Source organism: Haliotis rufescens, unplaced genomic scaffold, assembly GCF_023055435.1.
Source record: "Haliotis rufescens isolate VD_foot unplaced genomic scaffold, xgHalRufe1.0.p SCAF_9, whole genome shotgun sequence".
Taxonomy (NCBI): Eukaryota; Metazoa; Mollusca; class Gastropoda; order Lepetellida; family Haliotidae; genus Haliotis; species Haliotis rufescens.
Genome location: NW_025964383.1, coordinates 833,226 through 854,512, shown reverse-complemented (window position 1 = coordinate 854,512; position 21,287 = coordinate 833,226). Strand labels below are relative to the sequence as shown.

General features: G+C 39.9%; 1 protein-coding gene across 12 annotated transcripts in view; it reads left to right on the top strand.

The window, feature by feature from the left end:
* Positions 1–691: 691 nt before the first annotated feature.
* Positions 692–21,287, top strand: part of LOC124128908 (uncharacterized threonine-rich GPI-anchored glycoprotein PJ4664.02-like) — a 43,050-nt gene continuing 22,454 nt past the window's right edge. For 8 of the 12 annotated variants that reach the window (XM_048391170.1, XM_048391169.1, XM_048391167.1 and 5 more), the window contains exons 1-3: positions 7,531–7,885; positions 8,064–8,106; positions 17,133–17,322. In XM_048391170.1, the coding sequence (XP_048247127.1) occupies positions 7,830–7,885; positions 8,064–8,106; positions 17,133–17,322 (289 nt within the window). In that variant the 5' untranslated portion in view covers positions 7,531–7,829. The other 4 variants (XM_048391160.1, XM_048391158.1, XM_048391161.1 and 1 more) reach the window with 4 other exon arrangements.

Here is a 21,287-nt window from a genome sequence, read left to right as displayed (position 1 = left end):
GATCATCGTCCCCTAATGTTGCCGGCATGGCTGGGTGTTGGGGTTGGAGCTCCCTCAGTTGAAAATATTTGATGACAGTCCGGTTGTCACCTTTGTTTGTTTTCATCAACAACCATCTTGACACTATTATGGATGCAGAAATATGCTGCCTGATTGTGTAACTGGTTCAAATGGAGCCCGTAAGCATGAAAAGTATTGTACTTAATACAGGCGAACTGCTAAGGGTATACTATATAGTCTTGTACTGAGGCTCAGAGCTTTAGACTTTTCATCCTCCTTTCATATGTTTAAGTATATACTCAACTGTTGCATGTCCTCCAGGCGTGAGACACATACACTTCTATAGTAACAAGGTCAGAGAAACCGTCACAAGTACCAGAATCATGTATACCTTATTGTAATTAACCAATACATTAGGTTGATGATATTTTATTGTAATTAACCTACAAATTACTTTGATTGTACATAAACTGTGAGATAAATCCGTCCCTTTATCACAGACAAATATCATTATACACTCAATTGACGAGCATACCAAAAACCACTTCGTGAGAGTGACCGACTAATACTTATTACATATGCATGTTGATATTCATGTTTGTATTCATGTGTACATTTAATTCAGACAGGCTAGACATTCAAGCTCGGCATCTACAGAATAGCAGAGACACGATGTACATAAGAACTCTCCTAATCACTAGTTAGAGCTTTGTAACAGTAGTAAAACAGCATAGCGTTCCAGTTGATAGAACAGCCTGCAGAAAGAGAACCGATCAGATTACTGACAGATAGAGCGTCCCCGTCGAGAGGCGTAGTCAACTACTATATGCATACATAACAAGACTAGTTATACAGACATGACAAGGGACAATATATCACTAAAGCAGGTACGTGTCTTTTAATATACCCATTGAAACATGTCTTGTCATATACTGGCATAATTTCTAAAGGAGAATGATTTCGTATATTTGGCCACCAAAAGTCGTGAAACCCGCTTAAAACAAGTAATACAGAACATTCCTCATTCATGAATAACAAATAGGTGCACTGAATAGCACTGAAAACCAAGGCTGAATGAATTATTCTTCTCTGTAGGAGTCAGTTGATATGAGACAGAGACCGCCTGGGTAGTATTATCACGTCATTGTGTTGCCCTGTACGCTGTGTACGATTCTGACATACCCACTTGTGTTTGTGCCTCAATGAGTGACAACAATATATAAGTGTTACAAAGTTGCATAAATTAAATTAAAGGCAACACTAACTGTGAACATGATTCAGAAGTATACAACTCTCTGCTTCGTATTGGGCTGAAGGTGAACCCCTAAGGGTCTTCAGCAGTTCGAAAGCAAACGAGTATTGGACAGAACGTCACCCGATTACTCTGGTCTGCCTTGGTAGGAGGTTTACACAGAGTACACAGTCAGAATATTGATCAGTTTAATGCCATGCATATCTTTCTCTTACTCTTTTATTTCAGTATTGGAGGCCGCGTGGCCAAGATTACAATATATAACCATTTTTTTACAGTATGTGGGAAACGTTTAAAATACAATTATCATAAAGTACACATTTCCATTGATACAGGTTTCTTTTGAAGTACGAGGCAATTCATTTCAATATGTGTGTTTTTGTTGACGACATCAATTCAGTAAATTTTTAGTGGGAAGGGTAGTTGTGGTAATAATTGGGGATAAACTTATCTCTACTCTCTGTAAAATAAGGGCAAACCAGACGAAAATGGTACTCATCGATAACCATATAATCACAGTGTTGACTATTAATATACTTTGCTACAACTCATTTTTGTACTTTTAAGTTATGAGAAGAATACTACGATATTTGGTTTGAATATGTGCCAAATATTTTCTAATGAAAGGTGACGTAAGATACAATTATGGACGAACACGTACTAATAGGATATATACTGAGACAGAAATGATGAATTACCAATTTTCTTGTACCAGTTTTACATTAATATATCTACAAATCGCTATTTAGACATAGACACAACTGTTTCATATGCCAACAATCTTGGGTAATCTAGACATAGGCAAAGCGGGTCTACAACAACATAGTTCTAACTTATGAAACCCACTTTATACCATCCTGATCATCATGTGTTTGAAGCATAGTGTATCAAGCAAGGGGATACCGTTTTGGGTCCATACGAATATTCCACGCCAATAGCGTATACATTTAGCAAAATAGTGCGCACACAAATAATGCCTGCCAACATCTCCCAGAACTACATTTGTGGAACAATATATATTTATTTTAAGAAATCTTTTTAAATATATACTTTGAACCTTTTAAATAGATTTTCTATAAGTGAATCTCCAAACTTCAAGACCGTAATACAAAACCGGTGCAATTCTCACAGGATATATGATCTAATTGTGCCATATGTTTTGAATAGAAGATGAAATTTCCTGTTTGAATGTTATCTATATAACGAAGTTTGAGTTTAATCTTCAAAACGTATTTCAACAACAATTCAATCTGGGTGACGGTATCATGCTCGAATCGCATGTGACCTGATTTACTAATCAATTTAACGTACCCAAGAGACACCAATTCTACTCTCAAGAACTTTACAAGGGGAGGGGTGTTGGCCATCTCAGTTACCCGCTGTCACTTCTACAAGGTTGAGTTCATGTATACCCCTTCCCTGGAAACATATAATTCAGTTTGTACCCCCTTCCCTGGAAACATATAATTCAGTTTGTACCCCCATCCCTGGAAACGCATTCTTCAGTCTGTACCCCCTTCCCTGGAAACACATTCTTCAGTTTGTACCCCCTTCCCTGTAAACACATTCTTCAGTCTGTACCCCCTATCCTGGAAACATATTCTTCAGTCTGTACCCCCTATCCTGGAAACATATTCTTTAGTCTGTACCCCCTATCCTGGAAACATATTCTTCAGTCTGTACCCCCTTCCCTGGAAACGCATTCTTCAGTCTCTACCCCCTTCCCTGGAAACATATTCTTCAGTTTGTACCCCCTTCCCTGTAAACATATTCTTCAGCATATACCCCCTTCCCTGGAAACATATTCTTCAGCATATACCCCCTTCCCTGTAAACATATTCTTCAGCATATACCCCCTTCCCTGGAAACATGTTCTTCAGTTTGTACCCCCATCCCTGGAAACACATTCTTCAGTTTGTACCCCTTCCCTGGAAACATATTCTTCAGTTTGTACCCCCCTTCCCAGGAAACACATTCTTCAGTCTGTACCCCCTTCCCTGGAAACACATTCTTCAGTCTGTACACCCTTACCTGGAAACATATTCATCAGTTTTACCTCTTTCCCTGAAAACACATTCTTCAGTCTGTACCCCCTTCCCTGGAAACATATTCTTCAGTTTGTACCCCTTTCTCTTAAAACACATTCTTCAGTCTATATCCCTTGTAAACATATTCTTCAGCATAAACACCTTCCCTGGAAATATATTCTTCAGTCTGTACCCCCTTCCCTGGAAACACATTCTTCAGTCTATATCCCTTGTTAACATATTCTTCAGCATATACCCCCTTCCCTTGAAACATTCTTCAGCATATACCCCCTCCCCAGAAACATATTCTTCAACATATGACCCCTTCCCTGGAAACATATTATTCAGGATATATACCCCCTCCCATGGAAACATATTCTTCAGTATTTCCCCCCTCCCCTGGAAACATATCATCTTCAGCACATACCCCCCTCCCATGGGAACATATTCTTCAGTATATACCCCCTTCCTAGAAACATATTCTTCAGCATATACCCCCTCCCCTGGGAACATATACTTCAGCATATACCCCTCCCCTGGAAACATATTCTTCAGTATATACCCCCCTCCCCTGGGAACATATACTTCAGCATATACCCCTCCCCTGGAAACATATTCTTCAGTATATACCCCCCTCCCATGGAAACATATCATCTTCAGCATATACCCCCCTCCCATGGGAACATGTTCTTCAGTATATACCCCCTTCCCTGGAAACACACTCTTCATTTTGTACCCCCTTCCCTAGAAACACATTCTTCAGTCTGTACCCCCTTCCCTGGAAACATATTCTTCAGTCTGTATCCCCTTCCCTTGAAACGCATTCTGCAGTCTGTACCCCCTATCCTGGAAACATATTCTTCAGTCTGTACCCCCTTCCCTTGAAACGCATTCTTCAGTCTGTACCCCCTTCCCTGGAAACACATTCTTCAGTTTGTACCCCTTCCCTGGAAACATATTCTTCAGCATATACCCCCTTCCCTGGAAACATATTCTTCAGCATATACCCCCTTCCCTGTAAACATATTCTTCAGCATATACCCCCTTGCCAGGAAACATATTCTTCAGTTTGTACCCCCATCCCTGGAAACACATTCTTCAGTTTGTACCCCCTTCCCTGGAAACATATTCTTCAGCATATACCCCCTTCCCTGGATACATATTCTTCAGTCTCTACCCCCTTCCCTGAAAACATTCTTCAGTTTGTACCCCCTTCCCTGGAAACATATTCTTCAGCATATACCCCCTTCCCTGGAAACATATTCTTCAGCATATACCCCCTTCCCAGTAAACATATTCTTCAGCATATACCCCCTTCCCAGGAAACATATTCTTCAGTTTGTACCCCCATCCCTGGAAACACATTCTTCAGTCTGTACCCCCTTCCCTGAAAACACATTCTTCAGTTTGTACCCTCTTCCCTGGAAACATATTCTTCAGCATATACCCCCTTCCCTGGATACATATTCTTCAGTCTGTATCCCCTTCCCTGAAAACATTCTTCAGTTTGTACCCCCTTCCCTGGAAACATATTCTTCAGTGTGTACTACCTTCCCTGGAAGCACATTCTTCAGTCTGTACCCCCCTTCCCAGGAAACACATTCTTCAGTCTGTACACCCTTCCCTGGAAACACATTCATCAGTTTGTACCCCTTTCCTTGGAAACACATTCTTCAGTCTGTACCCCCTTCCCTGGAAACACATTCTTCAGTTTGTACACCCTTCCCTGGAAACATATTCTTCAGTTTGTACCCACTTCCCTGGAAACACATTCTTCAGTTTGTACCCCCTTCCCTGGAAACACATTCTTCAGTCTGTACACCCTTCCCTGGAAACAAATTCTTCAGTTTTACCCCTTTCCCTGGAAACGAATTCTTCAGTCTGTACACCCTTCCCTGGAAACATATTCTTCAGTGTGTACCCCTTTCCCTTAAAACACATTCTTCAGTCTATATCCCTTGAAAATATATTCTTCAGCATATACCCCTTCCCTTGTAAACATATTCTTCAGAATATACCCCCTTCCCTGGAAACATATTCTTCAGCATATACCCCCTCCCCAGAAACATATTCTTTAACATATGACCCCTTCCCTGGAAACATATTCTTCAGCATATACCCCCTCCCCTTGAAACATATCATCATCAGCATATACCCCCCTCACATGGGAACATATTCTTTAGTATATACCCACTTCCCTAGAAACATATTTTTCAGCATATACCCCCTCCCCTGGGCACATATTCTTCAGCATATACCCCTCCCCTGGGAACATATTCTTCAGTACATACCCCCTCCCCTGGAAACATATTTTTCAGCATATACCCCCTTCCCTGGAAACATATTCTTCAGCAAATACCCCCTCCCCTGGGAACATATTCTTCATCATATACCCCCTCCCCTGGAAACATATTCTTCAGCATATACCCCCTCCCCTGGGAACATATTCTTCCTAAATGTACTAGTTAAATAACGTGTAACACTCGTCACGATTGTTTTCACGGTGTATGTACACGAACTTTCAAACCGATACTCAACTATATGTGTATGTATTATTGTTATTAAAAACACGAGACATACATTATTATACGAGACAATTACTTTCATGGGAATTCGTTGCTATACAAATACCCATCAGGATTCCATGCCGTCCACCAACAAGTGGAATTATATAATCAAGTGTGCCACACAGTCGATAGCACAGAGTTCTATTGTATGATATTCTGTGATATATCAAGAGCGTATGATAGAGTATGGCATACTTGGCTAATGTATAAAGTGAAATGTTATGGTATAAACGATGAATTACTAGAGTTGCTGGCTGATTACAGCTTGCAAACAATCTTTTTTTTAAAACGGCACATTATCTGATACGGAAGAGTTGAAAGTGCTGGTGCACCACAGGGATCGGCACTAGGCCCTTTCCTGTTCATTGTGTACAGTAATGATATAAGTGAACTCTTCAACAAGATTATTTGCCGACGATACATCACTGGGCATATCATCTAATACCATTGAATATATAATGACTAGTATGAATAGCAAAGTAAACAAACTTAACAATATTGGTTAAGTTTTTATAACCCCAGCAAAACAAAATCAATTCTCGTTTCCACTAAGTGAGAAAGCTTAAGTTTATGCTCAGTCGTAGTGGGTTGAACAAGATTTATGTATTGTATATGAGATCACATTTGAATATGCATGTGAGGTTTGGGATGTTCCTACCAAAGAGCAGAGTGGCAGATTAGAAAAAAACATCAACTAGAAGCAGCATGAATTGTAATTTGTTTACCAAGCGATACTTATGTTAAAAGATTATATTAGGAATCTTCTAAGCGCAGGAGAAACCGCTTGTGTTTATTTTATAAAATATATAACAATATAACACCGTCATACTTCAAAGATCTAGGACCTATCTCTGTCAGTGACAAAATAAAATATAATATAACCATGCCTATATTACGTACAAAGATTTTTGAATCCTCGTTTATACCGTCCTTTATTACATCGTTGAAAAGACTACCCATTCAACAAAAGAATATCAAAACCTTCTCACGATTTAGATCCAGTTTAAGAACAGATAAATCAACAGTTCCACCATATTTCTCATGTGGTCTCAGACAAAACCATCATACATACAAAATTAAGACATTGCGATAGTGAATTAAAAAAATATTTATTTAGAAAAGGTTTAAACGAGAATGCAAAATACCAATGTGGCAACTCATGTGAACATTCAAATAATATTTTCATGCTAGTTGACAATGTAGCTTTACCAGATCATATGAACGACAAGATATTTAGAATGTACATACATATATAAGAAAACAAAAAGGTTTGAGTGAGAAATAAATATTCATACATTTGTCTACTTCTCTTCTTTCCTTTCTGTCAATTTATGCATTAATTGTAAATATTCATACATGTAAATTTATGGGAGATGGCGTTCTCAATTGAGATAACATGCCCAATTAATTTTTTGAGACAACTATATATTTAAACTAAAACATACATACTCATTGGAGCCCAAGATATAACTTGGGTGTCATGTTTGCAGATTGCTCAGGGCAATCATTGATTTTTGTTCAAGCATATCCTGTATATCAACAAGCATGGTTAGTCACAACGGCATGGGTGATTCATGTCAAAATCTTAGGCGCACCAGGAGCCCTGCCAATCTGAAAGAGTGTGCATGCAGTTTGTTAAGCAGGAAGTCACCTCGCCACCACACCCGATCCGCATGGTTTTACATACTTCAGTGGAAGATACCATGCTTCATACCATAAAGTGTCTCATGAGAAATACTATGCAGCTTGAACGCCTTTATAGAGAGAAAAAATATATTCGCATGAATGATGATGCACAATAATTTGAATGGTTTAAAGAGTCTGTGTGTAACTGTGAAACGTTCACTGTCTCCTGTATTGAATATCTCCATTTCAGCAGTACACAACTTCCTGGTCCGAGAGCACATTTCACGCCCATTGCTTGTAGAGTTACAGTGGCCGCCTTACCCACCACAAGACACTTGTTGATTGAATACCTTCACTATGGATGGACGTAGGAAGCCCTCTCGGAAAGATTCCATGGACGCCTACTATACAAGGTACGTTACACTTTCAGCTATGTTTAATTTGTAGAAAAATATGAAAATTCATTTGTGAAACTTGTAAAGATCTATTTCTACTTTTTATACATTTCTGGTTGAATATCTTGATATTGTATTGTGCAATACGATACAATCCTGAAATAGTCACAATATGTATTTCATCTTTGCATTTCAGTTGGCAGCACCGGTTTCCTTCTACCGATTATGTGTTTAATGGGGTAAGTCAATGACGTCTCTCATATGTCTTATGTATATAGGCCCATCCCCTGGAACATGTTTCTAATGTATATGTTACAGGGAATATGTATAATCAGGGAATATATATATAATCCCTGAAATTTTCAGGGAATATATCTAATGTCTGATTCACTCAGGGAATATACATAATCCCTAAACTTTTCAGGTATTTTACATATTCCCTGATTTAACATCAAGTTTTTTAGACATATTCCCTGAAATTACTATCGAGGCTCTTAAATGGTCAAACTTGATACCAAAAAAACAAAATTATTTATGGGAAGACAAATTTATTTGACATGATAACAAATACCTTTCAAAACAATGGATAGACTTAACAAACAAGAACAATTAAGTTTTATACCCTTCATCTGGAACATGTGTCTAATGTATATACCCCTTCATCTGGAACATATGTGTTGTTATATTCACAATAGGCAGACATGCTGTCATATAACTGGAATACCGTTCAAAGCCTCGATACAGACAAACACTTTTCACAATAGGCAGACATGCTGTCATGTAACTGGAATACCGTTCAAAGCCGCGATATACCGAACTCCTTTCACAATAGGCAGACATGCTGTCATGTAACTGGAATACCGTTCAAAGCCGCGATATACCGAACTCCTTTCACAATAGGCAGATATGCTGTCATGTAACTGGAATACCGTTCAAAGCCTTGATACACCGAACACCTTTCACAATAGGCAGACATGCTGTTATGTAACTGGAATATCGTTCAAAGCCGCGATATAACGAACTCCTTTCACAATAGGCAATCACGATGTCATATAACTGGAAAACCGTTCAAATCTGCGATATACCGAACCTTCTTTCACAATAGGCAAACACGATGTCATATAACTGGAATACCGTTCAAATCCGCGATGTACCGAACCTTCTTTCACAATAGGCAAACACGATGTCATATAACTGGAATATCGTTCAACTCCGCGATATACCGAACTCCTTTCATAATAGGCAAACACGATTTCATATAACTGGAATATTGTTCAAATCCGCGATATACCGAACTCCTTTCACAATAGGCAAACACGATCTAATATAACTGGAATACCGTTCAAATCCGCGATATACCGAACCTTCTTTCACAATAGGCAGACACGATTTCATATAACTGGAATATCGTTCAAATCCGCGATATACCGAACTCCTTTCACAATAGGCAAACACGATTTCATATAACTGGAATATCGTTCAAATCCGCGATATACCGAACTCCTTTCACAATAGGCAAACACGATGTCATATAACTGGAATATCGTTCAAATCCGCGATATACCGAACTCCTTTCACAATAGGCAAACACGATTTCATATAACTGGAATACCGTTCGAATCCGCGATATACCGAACCTTCTTTCACAATAGGCAGACACGATTTCATATAACTGGAATATCGTTCAAATCCGCGATATACCGAACTCCTTTCACAATAGGCAATCACGATTTCATATAACTGGAATATCGTTCAAATCCGCGATATACCGAACTTCTTTCACAATAGGCAGACACGATTTCATATAACTGGAATATCGTTCAAAGCCGCAATATACCGATCATCTTTAACAACAGACAGACATATGACTTAAATACAGGTTAAAGTGTTGATAAGGCTAGAATCGTTTAGAATGTTTTGGAAAATACGCACACACGAACGCTGACGTGTACGTTCCGTCATATTGGATTGTGTTTACAAAATGCCGGTTATGAGACGCCTATTCGATCAGGTATATTTCAAACTCACCTGCTATACATGCATCCCTAAATTCCTCATACATTTCAGAAACAAATGAAAAATGGTCTTTGTCACCAATGCAAATTATCTAGATGAAATCATGCGAAATAGATTAGGTATGGAAACGAAAACTGTGCTCGGAAAACTGTACTTGCTGAAATGTAAACAAAGCAAAATTCAGATTTTACACTGTGTAAAAGGCACTTTCGTCTAATTGTTGCATACATTGGCTCGACACGCGTTTGAGAATATTAATGGGAAGAGTACCGTTGCTAATAATGGAATGCCACATAGATGCATTACAATGATGTGGTAAATTCAACAGAAGCCGTCAAAGTTTCTGTCCTGTGTGACGCCATGACTGACGCTCAATCACGCACGACGACGGTAGTTATCTGCATTTCTGACTAATTCTCTTGGTTACATAGGAAACAAATAACAGTTCACAGATTGTCAGAATGTCTCCTTATTACTTACGTGACACATTTATGTATCTACGTTCCCTCAATCAACGAAAAGCCACCTCTGGAAATCGCGCGTACTGCTGTCAGTGAACACGCCATTTTGTAAAAGTTGGTCACTCGTAGTGCCGTCATACAGAAGTAACATTTTTGTACATATTTGGTAATTTCTTTGAGGCGTAAACTTTTAACTCGGCACCCAGCGTGTTCTTTGTTTTTTGTCTAGTTTGCATTATCATCATCGCCTTGATAATCCACATATATGGCGGAAACCTTTTTGTGTAGAGTCACATTATCTATGAGTAGTAAGCAGTACATAGAATGACGTCACTTATGACAGTGGTGTTATGTATTAATGCGCAACTGCAATCATGAGAATAGACAAAATGCCTCGGTTCGATGCTAAAAAGGTGCGATTTTAGGGTGTGTAAGAAACAGATTACTGCACTCGTGCCTGTCAGATACCATTGATCTTACAACTCCTTGTTACAAAGCGTATCTAACTCGCTCGTTAGATACGTTTTGAAACAACTCGTTGTAAGATCAATGGTATCTGACAGATACTCGTGTAGTAATCTCTATATATGAAATACCGACGTATAATACCCAGCACAGACTGACACAATGATAACCTGTATAATGTGTTACTGCATGATGTGTCCCATGATGGTGGTGACAGGGGACCACCTGGGCTTTAACATCTCCTTGTATAAACCAGAACATTGTATTAACCAGAACATGCATAAACACTTAATAAAGCTTAACCTTGCATACATGTAAGAAACTCATATTTTATTGGCGAGATGAATAGCTAGTGAAGCAACAGGCAAAACATACACATACAAATGGTGTTTATGCTTATAAATGTGTTTAAAGCGGTCTTGACATTAAAGCTAAAAATAACAGGTTCATTGTTGAAGCAATATGATATGGTGAAAGTCATTTCTATTAACATGTCATTAACACATCACTTCATACACGCAGATCCAACAACAGTATTAGGGGTGCGGGGCTTTGGCGCATACTTAGCATTCCTTGGGCACGGGTGGCCCAGTCGTCTGAGGCGCCGCGATTCGCTGTGCAGAGTTGCGTCCCTTGGGCACGCCAGAAACCTATGATTGTGGGTTCGAATCCCGTTTCGCCCCGATTCTGTTTCTTGGTTTGTTGGCACCATACCCATGCACATGGGTTTCACCAAATTGGTAAACGTCCGAGACCTGCATCACTTCGGCCTTTCCTCCCACATTAAGCTGACACGCCGCGATATAACTGGAGACTGTTAAAAGCGGCGTTAAACCAAACTCACCCACTCACTCTTGAAACGTTATCGTGCCAGCAAAACAACCTCGCGCTCCAATGTCTATTTGCGTTGCGGTTCATGGCACGAGTCAAAAACAAATTCAAATCTCTAAAAGAAAGAAGATATTGATTCAAATTGAAAACCTTTAATAAAATAAATGCCGGTATTGCACCTTATAGGCGGCGATCCACGGTGATCTAAGCGATCTGAAGGAGCGCCATAGATCGCCATATAATGAGGCGATATAGGGGTACTTGTGATCCGATTGCGATCAGATAGCGATCCATTAGCGATCCAATAGCGACAGCGACAGCGACTTGATGGCGCTTGATCGCCACCCAACCACCCCAAAATGTGGCGATCTTGCACGATCAGTTCCCGCTCCATTCGCGATCCGATGTGATCAGGTTGCGCTCCAATGGCGCTTTATTGGCGATCCGATGGCAATCATTGTGATCTATGGCGCTCTTCTCTGATCCGATAGCGACCGAGTGCGATATATGAAGATCCTCTAGAGCTCAAGTAGCGCTCTAGGCGATCCGATTGCGACCTGATCGACGCAAAGGGGCCCGATCCCATAAAAACCTGTGGCGTTCAGCCGCGTTCTTCAGTTCTGTGCTTTGCAGCAGACGGGTATCACCATGAACCATAGAGATGCTGCCATATGACAAGTGATTTACAATCTCGTGCACCATGCCATCGTTAACCAGCAGATTGCCATTCTGGCCCAGCAGCCTCGAAGAAGAAGGAGAAGGAAGGCTTTTGGGGTGAGACCCTGGAGACCCACAGGGTGGCGCTCTAAATCGTGAACCAAACAGTGGAGCACAATCAGAGCGCCATCGGAGCGCAATCGGAGCGCCAATGCATCTCCGAGGAGCGCCATCAGATCGCCATGGAGCGCCGAAGATCGGTAGGCCAGCTTTTGTGGCGATCGGCGGCGCTCTATGGTGATCCGATAGCGCTCCGATTGCGACCTTGGCGATAAAGTTGCGCTCCGATGGCGATCTAGGCGATCAGTTAGCGATCTGATGGCGCTCTGGGCAGAGCGCCACGGATCTTTGGGCAGGGGAGTCAACCGGCGGCGACCTTGGCGATCATGGAGATCAGTTAGCGATCTGTTAGCGATCCGTTAGCGCTTTTGGCGATCTTGGCGCTTTATATGGCGCTCTATGGCGCCCCCTACGGAGCGCCGTGGATCGCCGCCTAGTGGAATGGGGGTATTAATATCAGTTCAAGATTTATAAACAATCAAATGAAGGTCCCAAAGGTATGCAAACTCGTGTCTTCGAACTACGATTAAACTGTGGGACGCTCTTCCAGTGGACAATATTAACGCCTGCTCATTAAGAGATTTTAACACTTTAATCAGCACTTCAAATAGAAATATGAGCTTTGGTGTGGATTCTGTCAAATTTTGCATTGTCACCCCAGGCTCGGCTGCAGCGAATGAAAGGCTCATCAGTTCAATCGACAGTTCAGACAGCAAATGTGGTTATCGTGCTTTACAGCTTCTATTTACATGCAGAAACTCTGCAAATATTAGAAACAATAAGGATTTATTTTTACACCCATGGATATAACCTGAAAACGGTTTTATACAACTCTCCATGTAGTGACTCAGTCATCATGGAAATTGTTAAATCAGTCGACCGTTTCTATTGTTAAAAGCAACATATTCGAATAACTGTAATAATATAAATCAATTTTTGGGGCTGCTTGTACTAGTCCGGAGTGATGCATTTTTGTACAGTGCTAGCCCACTAAGATACCATGCCGCAGTTTAACATGAATACCCCACTCAGACACAGTATGGTGACCCTGAGCCTACCAGTCCTTGTTTTACCCCCTCAATGCCGAGCGCCAGGCAGGGTAAAACGCGGTCGGGGATCGAACCAGGGACCTTTCGCTCTCCGGGCGGACGCTCTACCACTAGGCCACGGAGGCGGACACAAATTCATTGAGATACTGAAGGTTGTGCAGTTTGACTGAATGTAAATTTCACACTTTCAACATATTATATGCAACGTTGTACCATCTTTTAACGTGTTTTGGTCTGCCGCGGCCTGGGGTCGCACACAGATGTGTTGGTCAGTTACTTATAAAAAAGTGCTTATTAGTACTTATTATATACATCAGAGTGAAAAAATGAGTTTTCTGAGAAAGTGATATTTCCACTGCAGTGAACATAACACTTGATATTCACTGCACTGAACATAACACTTTGACGGAACTATTGCCATTTATCTCCCTTTATCGTAAGTGTCTCGCCCTTACACTGTTGACTTCCTTCTCATGAAGTATCATGTTTCTCTCGTCTCGTGAAAATATCTCCTTCCTCCCGCCAATCGATCGAATATGATAAACTGACGTCCAAAAGAAACTTTACCAACTGAAAATATAAATTTCAGATAAAGTATAAAAAAAATCGATGAAGTCTATCTAAATACAACAATAGTGTATGCAGGAAATGTTAATCGTCTGTTACATGTTTGCGAGATAACACGCGAAAAAGTGAAAAACACGTGCACCACGGACAACTGCAAATGCACGTGCGGGTAAGGGTATAAAACGATTGCAACGGCAAGTCAGACATCCACAGTGATAAAAAAACACAAAAGAAATGCCACGACTCACAGTCGAACAACGTGAACGAGCCTTTGGTATGGTACAGACGGGAGCCACCCACGCCCATATTGCACGAACCTTCGGTTGCTCCTGTGTTGCCGTTACCAACTTGATGCAACGTTACAGACAGACAGGGCGTACCGCTGACAGGCCAAGAACAGGCAGACCCCATGATGACCGGTCCTTGCGTACCTTGCACCTCCGAAATCGCTTCCTGACAGTGACATCATCGGCGACAAATGCCTTAGGTCACAGGGTTATTCGACAGACAGTGGCCAGGAGACTCAGGGCTCATGGAATCAGGGCTTTAAGACCATACAGAGGACAGCTATTGACAGCGCAACATCGTCGTCTGCGATTGAGATGGGCCCGGACTGTATGACGTTGGCAACGACGTGACTGGCAAAGGGTTGTCTTCACTGACGAAAGTCGATTCTGTATGTTTAGGGCTGATGGAAGACAACGTGTTTACTGCCGAAGGGGTGAACGAACGGCGGCGTGTGTGTGCAGGAGGTCGTACCATATGGTGGAGGGAATGTCATGGTGTGGGGAGGGATCTGTGGGCAGGAGAAGACACCGCTGGTCATCGTTGGCGGAAACTTGACAGCTCAGCGTTACATGGATAACATTATTCGTCCAGTTGTCCTACCATTTCTCCAACAGCAGCCACGTGGTGTCATTTATCAGCATGACAACGCTAGAGCCAATACAGCCAGAATTGTCACTAACTTCCTCGCAGCCAACAACGTCAACGCCCTGCCGTGGCCTGCACGCTCACCCGACATGTCCCCCATAGAACACCTCTGGGACTTGATGGATCGTCGGCAAGAACTGATATTGGACCTCCAAGAAGAATGGCGTCAAATCCCATGTGACCTCATCAGACGACTGACTTTTTCTGTGCGTCGAAGAGTTTTTGCGTGTATGGAGGCATTTGGTGGTCATACACGCTACTAATGACTTGTTATTGAACGTGAGCGATTGTTTATGTACTCTGCCTATTGTCCATGATTCTGAAAGCTCGAGTTTTGTACCACACCCAACTTTGGGGGCCTCTGACGTCATTCTCGGTCGCGGTATGGTTGTCATTTTCAGTGTTGATTATGTTGATATATTGATCTTCTCAATACACTTTACTTCATGCATGTATGTTTTGTTGTTTTTGAGCAAGAGTGATTTCAAACTCTGGTAAAGTTTCTTTTGGACGCCAGTTTATATACAAATAACATAAGAACACAAGTAACCCAGCACTCAATAAAGTACCATCGGCCATACAAGTACAGCTGACAATCATCAAGTTATTCCCCTTACCCACATTTGGACTAAGCGGTTTCCACAGAGACAAGTATCAAATCGAAGCACAATGTGCTAATTTATAGAGAATATCTCGTGTAAAGATTTTACTGGAAGCGATATCATTCCGCCATTGCCGTTTCAGTAGAAACAATACTATTGCCTCACTTCAACAGGAGAGAAAATATGTTTACTTGCACAACGTTGCGACGTTTCGTTAAAAACGTTAACTTGGTTGCAGTTAATTTGCAAGCAGTGACGGGTGTCTAATTCTCATACAGACTTCTGTGACTGCTTTTTATTTCACTTGGGCGGATAACCATAGTCCTACCGACTCCAGCTACCCCATGTTCCATCACGACCACCAATAGTCTATTCGAGGCTAGCATACGGGTGTGCAGCGTATGGATCTTTACTATCTTGAATAGGAGGCTTTATAAGGGTGCCACGCGTGTCAAGTATGCGATAGAAATTTCAAGGCTTGCATGAGTGTTTCCACACAAGTTGGTTGGATGATGCTTATCATTCTGACACTGATGCAGCGGAGAAGAATAAACCCTTTACACACTTCCTGGTTCTACGCTCAGATATATGACTGCCGGGGTCAAGGTTATTGGTGGAATAATTTCATGCAAAATAATGTTTTCAAAATCTATGAAGAGTGAAGAGCTGAAAGAGGCGTCTGTAGTCACGGATCGTCAGTGAGCTAACGGGTGATATTTCTTAAGAATAAGCTGGCGAATTTTGCTTGTTTATATCTCTTTAGACCGAAAAAAGATTTAGGCCACGATCACTAATTGTCTACTGTTTTTCTATTGTCGGTTAATAAAATGGGCGGGGCTTGTGTTGCATTATTGCTCTGAACCATGTCATTGATTTCGTACTGTTCTCTACAGTGTCTTTGTGGTAATGAGCAGTCTAGGAAGTTAATATTGCTGATGTACTTATTGATAGAATTGACTTCAATATGTGTTTGCGTTTACGGAGGTATTTGTAACATAAAAGTCGGTGTGGACTTAGCGGTGTGAAAATAAAAGCGGCAAAACCCCTTCCATATTCAGAAAAACATATCTACTAAAAGGAGCGAAACGCAGCACACAGTGTGTTGAAGTAACTTCTTAAACAAAAATATATACAGAGCAGTTTAAGAGTGAGAATGCTGTTTAAGCCGCTGTCTAGGTATACTGAATATTTGCACCTATTTCACAGATGTCTTTATCTGATAATAGGCCAGGTTAACTAACGATTGGCAGCCTGAGCAATGATCCATGTCGTGAAGCTATTGATTGATCTTGTAGGAGTTGCATTGATATGACAAGGGTGTCTTCACTAACCTGTGTCCCAGGGTCCATCATATACATATGGCGTGTAAAGTAAATGAATTAAGCAGCAATCCTACACTGCCTCTAGGGAGATATGTGGGTGTTTATATACTGGTATGCAGTCTTTTCTCGTGAAAATACCTTCGTGCAATTGTACCCTGTTTCATGTTTTTTTCCTTAACATTCTAATCAACCATGTGACCTTGAAATGTCGGCGGAAATACAGATATTCTGTCTAATTTCAGCATGCAACCCGCTACACGTCCAAGGACATCGACCTTGACCCCAGCATGCAGGGGTCATACAGTGAGGCCACGTCAGAAGCACCATCACGCTCTACACCTCGCACTGTCTACATTGTAATCTGCATCTTGGTCATCCTTGTTGTCGCTGGCGTCGTCGTTGCCATCGTCACCGCTGTCCTCTTGACCAATGGTAACTCCAGCTTATTGTTGTCTATATTCCTATATAATACCTGCCACTATCTTTAGCCCGGGTTCACATTTTGCTTCGAGGTCATATTTGAAGCCCGGTTCATAATACATGTACATTTATTTCAGGAGATTCTACATACTTTTGAAAGAAATAGCTGTGTTGAATGAAAACAAAAGGACTTATCAATAAAACAAAAACTGACAAAAAAGGAGCCATGTTACGACGTAAATTGTAATAAAAAGGTAAATTGTAATACTTGCAGCAAATTGTAATAATTTTGACGTAAATTGTAATAACAACGTAAATTGTAATCAAACTTGACGTAAATTGTAATACGCAAATTGTAATAAAAATTGACGTAAATTGTAATAATCTCAACTTGCGGTAAATTGTAATAACCTTATAAGTTTAGTGTCAAAGGCGTTAAATGACTAGAACCTAAACTTGTCAGGGTTGGTACAGGGTTTATCCTACAATCGTCATTAAAGTATGGGCGTGGGGGAGGATTGAGGTCGTTATCGTACATTGTTGTATAATTATATGTATATATAAACGTTATGGTTGTCCAGAAGAGGATTAATTATTACAATGAACTTAGTTTTCTTATTTATTTGAGAAATACTCTGAGTGTTTTTTACTTAATTGTAATATATCCTATTGACGATGTTCACCATAATTGTTCATATTTAACCTAATGGAATCATATTTCACTTGGTAAAGTAGGTAGTAATATACACAATGGAATATTTATAACATAACAAACTTACACAAATATATTGATTTGTAAATGTGGAAAGTCTGACTTTTACTGACTGAAGCAAATTTATTTATTTTGCAACTGTATATTTGTACATATTTTATGCGGAGAGGGGTTTACTAAGTTGCAAGAACTTGTCCCCAATACAATTCTCATTTTGTTCTGTGAATGAAATATGTTTAAACTAAACTAAAATAGCAAATGGATGACATGTCATTCTGCAGTAGTCTGTGTGCAAGCTGAATTATACATGTTCATATACATATTATCAATTTATTATTATTATTCAAGTTTCAATTTTTTTAACGTTGCTCGGAGGATGTAAAGCAAATAATGACAATGTCCTGGGCGATGTACATGTAGGTATGTGAACCCGCAAGGACTACCTTTATCAATTATTTTCCGTGCAGCTTGTGTCCTGTCTGTATTGTTAGAATGACACTCTAGCAACTGAAAGATCCATCCTCGGGTTAAAAATGATGTATTAAATTAGGTACGTCTATTCGACAAATAGCTTAATTGATTTATCATCCAATAGTAGCTTAGCTAGGAGTCCATTGCAATAACATTAAGTTACGAGTTACCAAAGAGAGCTCTGTGCAACCGGACCCTGAAATTATGTCTATTTGCATTGGAGGTTTACTTAATTTGATAAGGAGCGCATGACCGTTTCCTTGAAACAAACGAGACAATTCAATCGTATTTATACATTATATTTTGACGCAGAATTCAAATACAACAAATGAGTGACAGATCTCCTGTGCAATGTCAAAGGAAAAAAACCAGTCATCAGCAAATGCAGTATAGATTTCCCATGCATGGGAAAGGAGAATACTTAATACATAGAGGTTATCACGCGAGTGTGTTTGGGGATGGTAAATATCCTGCATTAGGAATAAACATTGTATTTAGCGAGCCTTGGCGAGCTAAATACATAGTGTTTATTCCTAATACAGGATATTTACCATCCCCAAACACACAAGCGTGATAACCTCTTTATCATATAATGTCATTCTTTAATTCTGTGCTTCAAAATCGCTTTCCCTCTCTCACATACATAACCGAAACATTGCGAGTTTTTTCTGGAATGCGCGCATTAATATTTATTACGTCACAGGGTAAGTGATGTGTCAGTCGGACAGTGACATTACCCAATATAGTTCCAACTGAAATCTGTTTCTTATACAGTGGCGAAGCAACATATACGCAAAACAACAATTGTTTTTAATTGCCTTTCGCGGCAATCCATCTGTCTGTCCGCTAGAGTAACTGACCTTTGTCAAAGGGAAGCTACTCTAACCCTAGTCTATGAGACGTCACGGCCACGGTCAGTCGTTGTTGACAGTCGGTCTGTCCTGTCATAACGTTAAGAAGTATAGTCAGATGTACACACAGCGACAAAACGAAACAAGGTAACAATTCAAACATATTTCGGCCCAATCCAACTATTTTAATTTGTGGAGAAGGTTTCAAGCCGCAGAGGTCTACAAGCACAGATATGGCTACTGATCCCGCTTGGCTAGGCCTCGTGCCCTCGAAAAATTGTTTCGAAATTTATATCTCTAAAGTTGCCCAAACTTATAAAATGCCTTAGCTACGTCACAGTTAGAGACTGAATTTCAGTATATTAGACTGTTCTTTTGATAATGATAGCAATTATCCCTGTAGTTTATCCAGATTCCCATTGGTTAATTCTGACTCGATCCCCGAATGATGAGGGCGACGCCATGTTTGTTTATAAACAGTGAAAGTAGTCCCTACTTGACCTTTGATATTTGCATCTCTATCCGCATATGACCCCAACGGATATCGTTTTTATCCGTTGGCTTTATCCTGCCGAGAAACCTACCCATTATATGATAAATAGCATTATATACAATATTTGTATTAATATCAAAAGAGGGGCGTGGATATTCTTTACCTACATTGCATATACTATTAGATATTGTGTATTCTCGATCTCTGTGAACTTCTCACAGATAAAGAAATAATAATCAATAAATGCAAACCATGTTAACAGACAATATTTTTAGCAATGTATGATTCACATATGGATAATTAATATAACATGAAATATTTCCTTTCATAGGAAGAAGTATATTTATGAAATAAATGAATAAATGTAACTGTCTGGATTCCTTTTATATGTCATGAAGAACTAACAACAACTTACTGACAACTTTTGCTGGGATAATAACTCCTTGCCCCAACAACAAAAACAGAATCCATCATGATAACGGCACGAAAGCATAATTCAAAGCATACACAAATAATATCCAGTATCTTCGGGCGTGTCTTGTTGAGTTTCAAAGAGCATCAGAATGTATAATAAATTTGTATACAAGCAGATATATTTCAGCAATTGGTTGCAAGAAATTTATGATAATTCGTATACTCTTTGAAACTGTACAAGAGTTATCCGAAGATACCGGATGTTATTTGTGTATGCACGGGATCTGTCAACTCATTTGTTGTATTTGAATTCTTTGTCAAAATAAAATGAATTGTATAACTATGATTAAATTCCCTCGTTTGTTTCAAGAAAAGGATCATATACTCCTTATCAACTCGTATAGAGTTTCCACTGCAAATCGACACACTGGTTGACCAGCCTGTGTTTGTACCCTTCGTCATCACTCGTTCAATCGTGTGGAACTGGTCAACGTACTGTTGAAGCAAGTCATGCAAAAAACATCTTGAATAGCCTTATAAGAGTATTGAACAATATGTCACAATTAAGTTATTGTGAAACCCATCATTTTGAACCCGAGGATGGATCTTTCAGTCGTTTAAATTTATCGATGTTGACACCACCCTTTAATGACGAATGTACGATAAAGTCCAACCAACCATCCGATATACCAACCATCCCTAACTTAACAGATTTGTACGTTTGTCATCATGTGAAACGCAAGCTCAACCGACAAAGATCATTTCTAGTCAGTTGGCGTCTTGGACACTACGGTAGTAAGGTTATTACAATTTACGTAAGATTTTTTTACATTTTACTGCAAGTTGAGATTATTACAATTAACGTCAATTTTTATTACAATTTGCGTATTACAATTTACGTCAAATATTATTACAATTTACGTTGTTATTACAATTTACGTCAAAATTATTACAATTTGCTGCAAGTATAACAATTTACCTTTTTATTACAATTTACGTCATAACAAGCCATTTACATAGATAATTCAATTAAATA